This window comes from Candoia aspera, chromosome 3 (genome assembly GCF_035149785.1).
Source record: "Candoia aspera isolate rCanAsp1 chromosome 3, rCanAsp1.hap2, whole genome shotgun sequence".
Taxonomy (NCBI): domain Eukaryota; kingdom Metazoa; phylum Chordata; class Lepidosauria; order Squamata; family Boidae; genus Candoia; species Candoia aspera.
In genome coordinates, this window is record NC_086155.1 from 179,937,562 (window position 1) to 179,950,346 (window position 12,785).

The 12,785-nt window shown below is 39.8% G+C and overlaps 1 protein-coding gene across 3 annotated transcripts in view; it reads right to left on the bottom strand.

Moving 5' to 3' along the window:
• The window catches only part of TPD52 (tumor protein D52), a 76,237-nt gene extending 63,953 nt beyond the window's left edge, over positions 1-12,284 (bottom strand). The window contains exon 1 of one of the 3 annotated variants that reach the window (XM_063299416.1): positions 11,867-12,284. In XM_063299416.1, coding sequence (XP_063155486.1) covers positions 11,867-11,900 — 34 coding nt within the window. In that variant the 5' untranslated portion in view covers positions 11,901-12,284. The remainder of the gene's footprint in view (positions 1-11,866) is intronic. The other 2 variants (XM_063299413.1, XM_063299414.1) reach the window with 2 other exon arrangements.
• Between the last annotated feature and the right edge of the window lie 501 nt (positions 12,285-12,785).

Here is a 12,785-nt window from a genome sequence, read left to right on the forward strand (position 1 = left end):
CTTAGTGTCCCTTTAAAGCTACAGCACAGCTTGGAAAATGATGATGTCCCCGCCTCCCAGCTACCTCTTACCAGTCAAACACGAAATGCTGTTTGCGATCTGGCTACAAGCAGCTGTCTGGAGGACAGACGGGGTGATTCCAGGTGTTTTCCTTTATCTGGAGAACACTTCTAGGCTTCAGGAAAACCTGCCTGAGCCAGAAAAAAATTGCCACGTTGTCAGTTCCACCCGCTAAGCCTGTGGGCACAGCTGCTCAGTCCACCATGTCCCCACCGGAAGTCCAGAACTAGCTAATTTTCAAACTCAATCTTCTCCTCCCATACCAAATTTGGTCCTGTTGTGTTTGGTTTTTGGAAAATTATCCTACTGCTGGACCGAAAGACAGAGTCCTGACCCCTTTACATGTAATATTAATTACAGAATAATTAAACCTGAGATTGTCTCCCTAGTGCAATTGTGGAAAATTTAGGTTGCAATGGCAAGTAACTGAGTAATGATGTAGTAGTAGTTATGATGAAGAATATGCAAGCTGAGTTCATTGTATGTATCTGGAAAACGTGTTCTGGTAGAATTTTCAAGTCATAAATCGTTTTTCCTCTCACCCTGAAGACAAGGAAGAGTAGTAAGACAAGACATTCTCATACCTGATATGCTAATTAATGTTTATTCAACACTATTCATAGCCATTCCTACAATGCTTGGTAGTATCCAAAGCATAATTTACATCATTGTGAAAATTTAAGGGGAGGAGGCAGATGAGACAAAACAATGAGTTTTGTCACAAGCTAAGGAAGCATAAAATCTTAAGACTTCCTGTTCTATAGCCAAATTATAGCTCTAGACTACCAGCTAGTCTGAAGTTGTTGTAATTAGATGGCAAAATCAAGTTACATATCCATCAGAAGGCATCAAAATCACTCGAAAGAGTACTACTGCTTGTTAACCAAATACAGAAGCAAAAGTGTCAAAATACAACAAATAGAACTCTGCAAATGCTTGAACAGAGATTTTTATTGATAAAAAATCCAGAATAATGGTGCAACTTTTTATTTATATCTAAATAGTATATTTTGAATTTCCTAAACAGCCTGTATCCTTCATGTAGGATGGTTTTTATTTGATCCCTAAAAGAGAATTCAAATCTAGTACATTTGGAACATTAATTTTCAATTATTAGGTTCTGGGTATCCATGCCTGCTCTTATTACAGTCATTTCAATTTCCCGTGAATCAGAAACCAACCATTCTCCAAGCCTAAGAGACTCAAGGCAGGTTTAGGAGCTGCATGGCAATACCCAGTATCAAGATTCCATTTCATGTATTTATATTCTAAACTAGGCTTTCAGTTGCTTCTATCTAAGTAGTTATACCTATATCCACCAAGGTTATGGTACAAAAAATGCTTGTTTCTAAGCACTGAGAACCTTTTTACACTATGACTGTTTCTAGTTCCAATGGGTAGATCAGAACCCATTGTTTCATACTGAAAGCAAGCTAAGCTATTACCTCCTCTTACAGTACTAATTTTCAGAATATTACAGATATTAAAACACATCAAGAGAGTTACCAGAATTCTTCAGTACAGGAGATTCAGGAGGGGAGAAAGTCATGCTGGGCAGTAAATAAAGGTAGTTTTTATTAACTCCAGTATCAAAATCAAAAGGAGATTTGTAATCTTCATACAGATCCATATCTCGCCAGTCCATCACAGACATCCTAGAATGCATGAGCACTCATTCCTTCCTGTACCTAGTAACACATCCATCTTCCTTATTCTCTTTGCACAGCCCACTGTGCCATTATTTCCACTGAAGAATGTCTGAAGCTGATCTGGTCATAAGATTTAGAATGCCAGATTGAAATGTCATTGCAGAAATGCTTCTTTATTGCATGGACTAATGCGGGCAGCAAACCAGAAATATGTGGTTTTACGCCCCCTCAATGTACCAGAATGATCTTTAGACATTAAATACCTATGATCCTGGAAAGCCTTAGCTTTTGCTGGATTACACCAAGAATTTTCAGTTATTTTTTTAAGTGTCAGCTGACTACTGTTGCACCAGAATATCCTTAATCTTCTAGGACACAAAAGGATTACTAGCCATAATCTATTCTACCAGCCATCTGTGTAAGACTTTATGCTTGATTAATGGAATAGATTTTTTTTCTCCCAAAAGCACAAGCAGTTTTGCAGCCCAGTTATCTCTGCAAAAAATACATCTATTTCTTGTATAGCAGCAATGCATGTCTAGCAATTGCACAATAAAAAGAGAACTGTATTCTATTTCCTAGTATCTGCATCTAAACTTAGAAAAATATGTTTCTTATGTTAGAATATACAAAGTGTTCCCTTAAACACCATTCTTAACTAACACAATTACAGCATCTAGCATTAACTGGATATGAAGATGTTGTACATTTTAAATTTTCAATAAAGACATTGTGAGTCAGTCAAAATGACCTATGCCTCAGATGAAAGTATTCATTGTCACCTCAGCTTCAATACATACATACATTTTTCACCTTAATATGCCACAGAGTTGATCAGCAAAGACAAATGTTAATATGAATTTAATTGTGAATCAATTAATTAGAATTATTTCACACATTAATCTTTTTCTCTTCTGCTATCTTAAAAATTAAAATTTGGCTGCAAAGTCTGGAGATTTCATCGAAGACTTGGCAAGTGGCACCTATAATTTTGCACAGGTATAGTATTATTCTCCATATTTAAATTCTAAAAGAATTTAAAGCCATGGATTCCTTTTTTATTGAACGTTGAATATACAGTATATGCAGGTGTGAATTGAGTGCACTTCTGCATACAAATCTAGCCTGTTTCTCTCTCATTCATCAGATTCCAACTCAAACTCAGAAGAATGGGACCTGCTCCATAATCCTGCCCTGTTTTTCAGCTGAGTGCTCAATGAGTTATATCTGCCTGCCATTCTGTGTACCCACCCCATATCTATTCATTGTAACACTTTCTCTAAGGACCTTTTCTGAATATGGTTTCTTCCTTCTTACTGGAATTCATAGTAGTTTCTTCTTGTTTGCTGTAGTTCCAATTCCTTGGACAGGGAGCCAACAGCCTTTAAAGAGACACTACTGTATCACCAAAATCTACTAATAATCCATTGCTATGCAAGACTTACTTGTTGAAGTCAGAAGTTACAGCAAAAGTATCATCTTTTGGGGGACACAGTTAAATTCTTTTTTTAATCATCCTTTTCAAGATTCATAACTGGTGAAAGTTGCTTTTGTTCCCTTTGCATGAAGTTACTAGAGTTAATTTCTGTAGTTTATGGATTGAGCCAAATTTTATTAGCCACCCATGGCAAAGAGATTGGTTTCATATGGTACCTTATAAATAAGGATATCAAATCTGGTCTGCTAAAATCCAGACATCTGCTAGATGGCAGCAGAGAGAGTTCTCTGTATCTCTTTGGTGCTATCTAGTGATAGCCATATTTTTGTAACCCAGAACTGGTGACACAAGCAAGCAGTATTCTATTTTCCTTGACTGCTATATTGCAAGGTAAATGCCACCTGTGAAGCTAGACTAGCCATCTTATGAAAACCCATCTTATTTCTCCAATGTCTTTCTTGCGATTCAGAGTATGAAGAACAAATTAAAGCTGCAGGGAGTGGCACAGTGACCTCAACATTACAATTTGTACTTATTGTAGCAAGTAAAGGATTGTTTCTACAGAAGGTACAAAGTTTTATTTTGAAATGTTGCTTTCAAGTTGCTGAAAATCAAATGCTTTAAGAAAAGGATTTTTATAAAAATCTAAAGCATGTAAAAATAGATCGCAAATGACACAATTTCTGGATGCATCTTATATAATCCCTTAAGAGAAAAAAAAAAGAACATTTTTGTTGAAGTGTTTCCTTTGAAAGCACACACAAATAGTCCTTGAAACCATATCAAGGTCCATGGATCTCAGACTTCATCCTATATTTTAGTGCAATATCATAAAATTGAATCAAATCTGTAAGTAGAGTTGAGAGAAATATAATGCATCCTGAATATACGTCAGTACATTGCATATATTTCTGAGTATATTCATTGTAATTGCACATTACTGAATCAAATTGATTCAGTTTACAAGCAGATAAAATAAAAATACAATAAAATAATTGTTTCAATACGTGCACAGGGAGCCCAAACAGGTTTTGTATTGGAGTTCAATTGGGAATAGGGAAAAGACAAAGAAACAGGAGGAAAAGGAGAGCAGAACAGTCAAGATACACAGTGCTGTTCGGTGTAGCTGGTTGTTTTGTGGCTGCTGCTGATTGCCCACTGTGTATGATTGGAGTAGTGCTTGCTGCTGACCTGGTTGTAGCTATTTTTTTATTATGTACCACCAAGTTGTTGTCGACTCCTAGTGACCATGTAGATTCTCTCCATGACATTTTGTCTCTAATCTGGTCTTTCAGGTCTTCCAACAGTGTATTCATCACCACTGTAACTAAGCCCATCACCCTTGCTGCTGGTCCTTTTCTTCTCTTTCCTTCTACCTTACCCAGCATTAGAGCCTTCTCCAGAGAACTAGGTCTTTGCATAATAGGATAATTTGAGCCTGCTCATTTGTGCCTTGAGTGAGAACTCTGGGTTGATTTGTTCAACGATTCATTTGTTTTTCTTGGCTGTCCACGGTATTCTCAGAAATAATTTCCAACCCCAACTTTTAAAAACATCAATATTCTTCCTATCCTGCTTCTCCAAAGTCCAACTTTTGCTTCCATAGAGTGCCACAACAAATACCATTGTTTGCATTATTCTGATCTTTGTAGGTATAGACCCATCACAGTATCTGAATATATTTTCCAAGGCCTCCATGGCTGCTCTACCAAGTGTTAGTCTGCAACCTATTTCTTGACTACTTGTTCCTTTACTATTGATGGTTGATCCTAAAAGGCAGATGCTATCCACCACTTCAATATCTTCATTGTTAGTCCTAAGGCTGGCTGTTGTAGCTGTTGTCATTAGTTCGGTCTTCTTTATATTTAATCTTAGTCCCATTTTTTTTTCCATTGTGATCCTTGACTTTTATTACTAGAGTTTGCAGATCCTTTGCATTTTTGGCTATCAGGGTCGTGTAATCAGCATAGTGTAGGTTACTGATATTTCTTCCTCCAATTTTAAAACTACACTCATCTTCTTCCAATCCAGCTTCCCTTAATGTATATTCAGCAAATGGGTTGAATAAATAAGGGGAGACTATACAGTCTTGTCTCACTCGATTGCCAACCTAGAGCCTCTCTGTTTATCCGTACTATGGCTTCCTCACCTGTACATAAGTTTCTCATGAAGACAATAAGATGTTCTGGGAGACACCATTTTAGGAGACATATAAGAAAGGCAGCTTGCCCCATCCACATTCCTGCTGCGGGCTAAGCTGCCTTTTATCTGAGTGTTCCCTTGGTTGCATCTCGTTGCCTTGCCTCCCAAAGTCATTCCCATGTACCATTATACTAATTTAAAAGTTAGCACAAAGAGACAAGGAACGTGCATACCAGATGAATATAATGCTTCTGAAATATTAATGCTAAAGTATTCTAGGATTTGTCTAGAGTGCCTTCATTTAAAAATTGTGCAATTTTATTCACAGAGTAGGTATAGTTGGAGGAAATATTTAATTCTGCTTACAAGTATTCATTATGACATTCTTCAAAATGAAAACAACCCTTCTGAAAAAGGTTTCCAACTTTTAGTGACAACTGTTGATCTTCATTTTGGCTCAAGGTGAATATATTGAGTTAAGGAGTCAATTTAGAATAGGAAGAGAGATAGCCAAAGGGGCTAGTTGGAGCAATCTGATGCCCTCAAGATGCATTAGACTTCAACTCTCATCCTAGCCATTAAGTTCAACAAAACTGGAGGGCTGGGTTTGAACAAGTCTATTAGAACTGTGTATACAGTATATGTTCTTCTTGGCTATATTCCTAGTATTTTGAATCTATCAAAAGATAATGAATTCTGGATTTCTTGATCATGGAGGCTAATTAAAAGATTCATACAAAACTCAAGCAACCAGCACAAAAATCAAACTGGAAAAAAAACGGCACTCTCAAGCAACCAGCAAAAAAAATCTGTATCTCCCTGCTGCTATCTAGTGGGTATTAGGGTTTAATAGTAACTCTCAAACAACCAGAAACTACATTTATCTGGCATCTACCAATCCCCATGAGTGCCAGTTAACTGAGAGTCTACTGTACTTTGAATCAGCTAACTGCCAATCAAGTTTTTGAGTTATTGCAAGTCTTTCCTGCAAGAGGAATCTATATTAAGTATACTGTCACTATGCTGTTTTAGACAATGGACACATTTTTTGATTTCACAATTTGGCTGCATCTAAAACTCTTTTGAGTTATTTTCAGCACTAAAATGCATTTGGGATGATTCCAAAACTACAGTATTTTTATAAACAATTCAAGAGTATTATTAAGATGGGTATTATTTATAAAAAAAATTGGAATAAAGTGTTGGAATAACCCTTATTAAGAAAAAAAAGTAAGGGTTTTAAAGAATATTAAGCATTCTTATGATCTTGGGATTCATTTGGAAAGGATTTTTGTTCAAACACTCTGAAAATGTTTATAAAGGGCTAGGGAGCAACTTCAATATGCCGGAAGTATAAAATAATAGAGGGGGTACATATAAATATGATATGAGATTGCTACTAATGTCCCACTTTGGTTTAACAGCTATTCATTAATATAGTTCTGGGAAGAGTAATATGGTTTACATATGTTAACATGATTCTGAATTATGTAACACCAATGTGGAATCTATCAACATCTGAAAACTATGGATCATGGGGCACAGCAAATTACATATATAATCAATAAAAAACACTGCCAACCCAGATTTACATCCTGGACCAGTGAAGCTTCTTCACTGTCTGCTTGTGAACTGGTTCTCTATGGCAAGACTGATCACCATTCCTCCATGTTGTCAAGATTTCAGGCTCCATTTAAAAACTGAAAGAAAGTTCACATTATATGTGAACTAAGCCACTATGCACTGCTACACATAATGTTGTTGGAGTATACATTACCTGCTTTAATAGAAGGCAGTTGATTTACTGGGACCTATTTATTGTTTTGCCAGATAAAAAGCTCCTCTGTGCATCAATCTTTTCTTATGATGGGAAAAGAATAGAACTCCTTTCTGTCAAATTTTTTACAATACATATTTACATCACAATGCAAGTATATTCACTCGAATCACTAAGCACTGCATAATCAGTATCAGAAATAAAACATGGGTCCATCCATTGGCTTACAATCCTTTGTTGTTTATTCATTTAGTCGCTTCTGACTCTTCGTGACTTCATGGACCAGCCCATGCCAGAGCTTCCTGTTGGTCGTCACCACCCCCAGCTCCCCCAGGGACGAGTCCGTCACCTCTAGAATATCATCCATCCACCTTGCCCTTGGTCGGCCCCTCTTCCTTTTGCCTTCCACTCTCCCTAGCATCAGCATCTTCTCCAGGGTGTTAAAAGTAAAATCTCCAGAAGACCACAGCCACCACTGAATCGGCCCTTCCCCTTCAGATGTATTAAGACCAAATCCAGCTATGCTGGCTAGAAATTCTATTAATTATGGTCCCAACAGATCTGAAGGATACCTTTGGTAAGATGATAGACTTCAGTGTTAGGCATTTCTTCTCTACTTGAAATGCTTTGTCCATATTGGAAACAGGATTTGCAAATAGGGTAATGCATCTCTTCTGTGCCACTCCCCTGTTCTTGGACAGTATGGCTAACAATACACCACAAGTTATAGTCCAAAATATATGGAAACTACTTAGTTGCATACTTGTGCTCCAGTCCATAAACAAACAAAAATTCAGCAAACTGTAAGTGGGAAATACTATGCAATAGGTAGCAATTCTAAGCTGTAACAGGAAGTTTTAATCTGGGCTGTTAAGCAAGCTAATGAAATGTGACTTGCCACATATTGCCAAAGTTGTTCCATAAAAAATGTCACGTAAACTCTAAGTGTTCATTTGTTTAGCAGCACTTGTTCAAATATTCCCTGGCAAGCTTCCTACTTGCATTATTCTTGTGACTTTAAACAAATTTTTGGAACAGATAATCTTCTGAAATTAGACAAAGACTCTTTTGCCATTCGAAGGACAAACTTTGCCCTACTGTAATTTGGAAAAAAACTACAGTATTCCTTAGGAGCATATGCTGTCAGAATAGTAGTATATGAGAAATTTATTCTCTCTGAAGTTAAAATAAGGAACTATGGTAGTTTACTCTGCTTTTGTTACCTCTTCTTTTTTAAATAGCCTCATAAGATAGTGAGATCTAGAAAGGAAAAAGGAAGTGAAAGGTCCCCTGTGCAAGCACCGACTCATGTCTGACCCTTTGAGAAAGAAAAGCATACATCAAAAGCTTGGAACCTTGGTTAACCTTAACCATAGTTAAGGTCACAAACAGCACTTAACACTTCCAGCCTATAACCACAATTACCTCTTCCGATCCTCTTGTTGCAGAATGATTATTCAGGTTAAGAAACTAGTTTAAACACAATGTTTGCCATTTAAAACTAGTTAAAGCATTTAATAGTGCTTAATAACAATGAAAGTAAAAAAAACAAACATTAAGAACACACCTACCAGATTAGAGGAGCAAGGAATGGAAGAAGCTACTTTTCCCTTTGCATGAGAAACACTGAAAAAGGTAATTTCGTTTTAAAAGGCTATGTTTTTGTAGTTTGCAAGCAATAATCAAATGACTCAATGTTCCCCCGAACTTGAACATAGCTATTCCTATACAGCCCCATTATGTAATGGACATTACACAAGACTTTTGTCCATGTTTCTTTTTTCCCCAGTCTACTCTTCCTCTGGGGTGTCATCTTAAATGTAGGGTCATCCTCCTTTCAGGTAAATATGGTATTACAACAACATAGAGAACAAAGATATGATTGACGTATCTTTTACTAATAATAGCCTTCAAGATATCTAGTACAGTACATATTATGATGAGAAAATGCATTTCAGCTACATTATTACTAAAGTAAAAATTCCCTCAAGTTGAACTTGGCTCCTATTGTTTTCTTGGCGACAAAACATAAGTGATTTGCAAATCAATGTTTTATTATTATCTCATTAAACCAAACCAATTCCTTCAAGCTATAGATAACTCAGAGACTGTATACATAAGAGAATTTCACCTGCATCAGCTTCATTATCTTCACCAATTAAGATATATAAATCTAAAAAAAAGAGAGAGAGAGGCAGTTTGGTGTACTGGTTAAGGCATCAAGCTGGAAACAGGGAGACTGTGAGTTTTAGCCCCACATTAGGGACAAAGCTAACTGAGTGACCTTGGGCCAGTCACCCTCTCTCTGCCCTAGGAAGAGGGCAATGGCAAATCACTTCCAAAAAACCTTACCAAGAAAACTGCAGGGACTTGTCCAGACAGTTGTCATGAGTGAAAAACTGACTTGAAGGCACACACAAATCTAAAAATAAACTAGTTATTAAAGCAGCTACCAAACATGCTGTTAAAAAAAGTCCATGGACTGCCATTAGTAGCCAACCACTATCAATTTGCGCAACACAGAAAGCCATAAAGTAACAACCACATTTGAGGTTAGCATGCTGTGCATATCCAACATGTCCAGTTAGTTTAGTTCATCATGCAAACCGTGTGTCAGTCAAAGCCTTAAACTGAATAAACCATTATTCTATTTCAGAAGCCAATGACCTAGCAAATCAGCTGCACTTTCATATAGAGCTTCTGAGACAGAAAAGATTCCACAGAATAATGGCATTACATGATGGATAATCCTTCTCTAGCTTCGATTTCTCCACATGGAGAAAGAGAGCATGGTACAGTCTGTCTCACCGATACAAAATGAACCTGCATCTACTGTTCTCTGCATGATATATGAAAAGCTCAACAAGATACTTTATTCATTTACAGTATCTACAGGATTATATGGCTGCCTATCTCATATGATGACTTCACATTTTATATGGCAATCACAAGCCACAACCAGCAAAAGAACTGAATACAACATTTAACTATTACCTTTGCCTTTCAGATATGCTACAATTCCTATAATCTTCAGGTGAGTATATTGGGAGCTGTAATTCACTACATCAGAAAGGGCATAACATGGGAGAAAATCAGTACAGTATAGCCCATAGACCCACTTTGCTCATTAGCTGAGTTCACATAACATACTGGACCAAAATACAACCTATTGCTCAATATATTGTGCAAATTCATTCAATATGTTTAGTTTATGGTTGGGAAAACCCAGACAGAATTCATTAAACCATACTTTAGTCAACCATGGACTTAGTGTGCAGTCCTTAGAAATGCTTTTTCAGGTATCTATTTTGGTTAATACTAAAAGATAGGTTAAGGGCTCACTGCATGTGCAAATATACACCCCCGTATGCCTAGCAATGTGCTGGGTGGGAGAAATAACTCATAAGGCGTCTTGCTTCTAAATAGTCCTGGACCCTCTTCCTCTTAAAAAAAAAACAACCTGCAGATAAAGGCACATTATTTTTATCTAGTAAGCTGCTTCTGGAGCTGCATCACTAGAAAGAGAATGAAGTGCCAGCTGCATAATTTTATTAGATTTTCATTCACACTGGCAGCACACTGAGAAGAAAAAATTAAGGCTTGTGGTTTAATTTTCCCACCCAAATTCAGTCCAACTCAACTTACTAATCAGCTGACTGGCAAGTTTCCCAAGGTCAGACAAGATAGGAGATAAGATGGGAGAAAGCAGAACCTATGGTGGGACCTCCACAGCAGTCTCTGAAGGCTTCTTGCAAGTTGCTCAAGCTTGTCTTTGGGCCCACAACCAAGTGATTCAAAGAGCTCATCTGCTGCCATCTGAAAGTTGGCAGAAGCAAAGTTAAGACCAACTACAGTGTCAGAGTAGGTCTTACCTTGCTTTGCACTTCCAGAAAGCAATAGTGTATGTGTAACTCCAGACACAAAGGGTGGAACAAATGTTATCTTAAAGTTGAAGGCTTTAGTGATACTACCATATGCTGCATGTACCAAAAAGTGGGGGAGCTTCTGAAAAGATACCCAGGTAACAAATGGGAGGGATGATCTACTGTACTTCCGAAGTCCATTTGGTGCCCTGTAGCCACCACCGCAGGCAAGCAAGTCCAGTGTCTTCATCATGCGGCAAGAAGGAAGGCAGCTGTTCCCGTTCTGCCCCTGGAGCTCAAAGCATTCCAAGGTGCGATTTCTAAAATTCGCGTGTCTTTTGAGGGGAGCGTCTCTTGGTTTTGGAAATCGCTCCCTGCCTCAGCAGCACCCATGAGTCCAGGTTTTGGTAGCACCTCGTAAGAGCTGGGCAGTTCCCGCCTCCCCTATGCAACAACCAGCAAGGGAGCGAACCAAGGCGCGGATTGCCGTGCAAAGCAAACACATCGCCGCTGGTCGCTCTGGATGCCCGCCAAAGCTCTACCAACCCGGGCAGCTGCCTTGCGCGCTGCTCTTCGGGCCTCAATCACAAAGGGCCCGCGCCGGCTGCGGGCAAGGGCGGAGCCGCCTAAGGCCCTCCGGCGAAAAAGGCGCCCAAAGCGCGCCACGCCTCTCTCGAAGACGCCGTTCGGAGCAATAAACTGGGGATGGCGGGGGAGGCAGCAGGCGGCGGCTTCCCGAGCTGCGTGGTGGGGACTGCGCTTCCTGCCGCCGCGGCAAACCATTGGGGCCGGCACCCAAAGCGCTTTTCAATGCCTCCGGCTGTTGCTCCCGCGGAAGACCCGCCACGGGAGCCCAAAGGCAAGGGCAGGCGGGTCTGAACGGAAGGAAGCCGCAACCCGAGAAAACACTCGCCCCCGGTTTCCCGTTTGTCCTTACCCTGCTGGCTGCCGGGGTTCGTCTCCGCAGCCATCCCCGTCGGGCCTCTCGTGAACTCTTCCTCGCTCCGGGTGGCGCCCAGAACGGCAAGGGGAAGAGGGAGCAGAGACGGCGACGTCGAGGGACCAACTGCAGCCACCCAACCGGGGAGCCGCCCGCCAACACGCCCCACAGCGCCTCGCCGCCCTCGCCTTTCGCTCCGCCGCGCGCGGACCGCCTGCGCCTGTTATAGGGCGGATTCCCGTTCGCGTCCACGTCAGCCAGGGAGGCAGAAGAGCCACCTGACCGTCTACTAGCCCCGCCTGACCCCACGGCGGGAAGGTGCGCGGCAGGTGCGGAAGAGGCAAGCCAGGTTGGCGTCTAAGGAAAAATAGGCCGCGGGCATTGTTGACATCCGTTTCAGCGGGACCTGGTTCCTAACAAGGCTGGTCCCTAGCAGGGACACAACTCAAAAGCGGCGAAAGGGGGTGGAAGCAAGGACTCCGCCCCCCAACAATACTAAAGGTAAATGTTCATGGGAGAAGTGAACATGTGCAGAGCACGTTCGGTGCAAAACGCTGCTTCCTAGTTAATCTAAAACTGGAGCGCACACGAGTTCCAGGATAAACTGAATCCTGCCATCACTTTAGAAAGTACCTGCTGAACGCGAATTAATACACCAGTATTTTAAGATTTTTTTTTCTAACCATATGAACCCAAAACTGCAGGGACTTGACTTGAAGGCACCAAAAGAAAGAATGAGCCCAAAATTTTAAAAAATGACATTTTCAGTATAAATTTATGTACATTTGTAATACATGCATAAAAAGACTCACCTGGACAGACTTGTTCCATTGTCTATAATTACACCAAATGATGAATGGTGTAAGTAGAACTACTTATATCCAGTCTAACTCTTTATTAAATTGCAGAACCCATG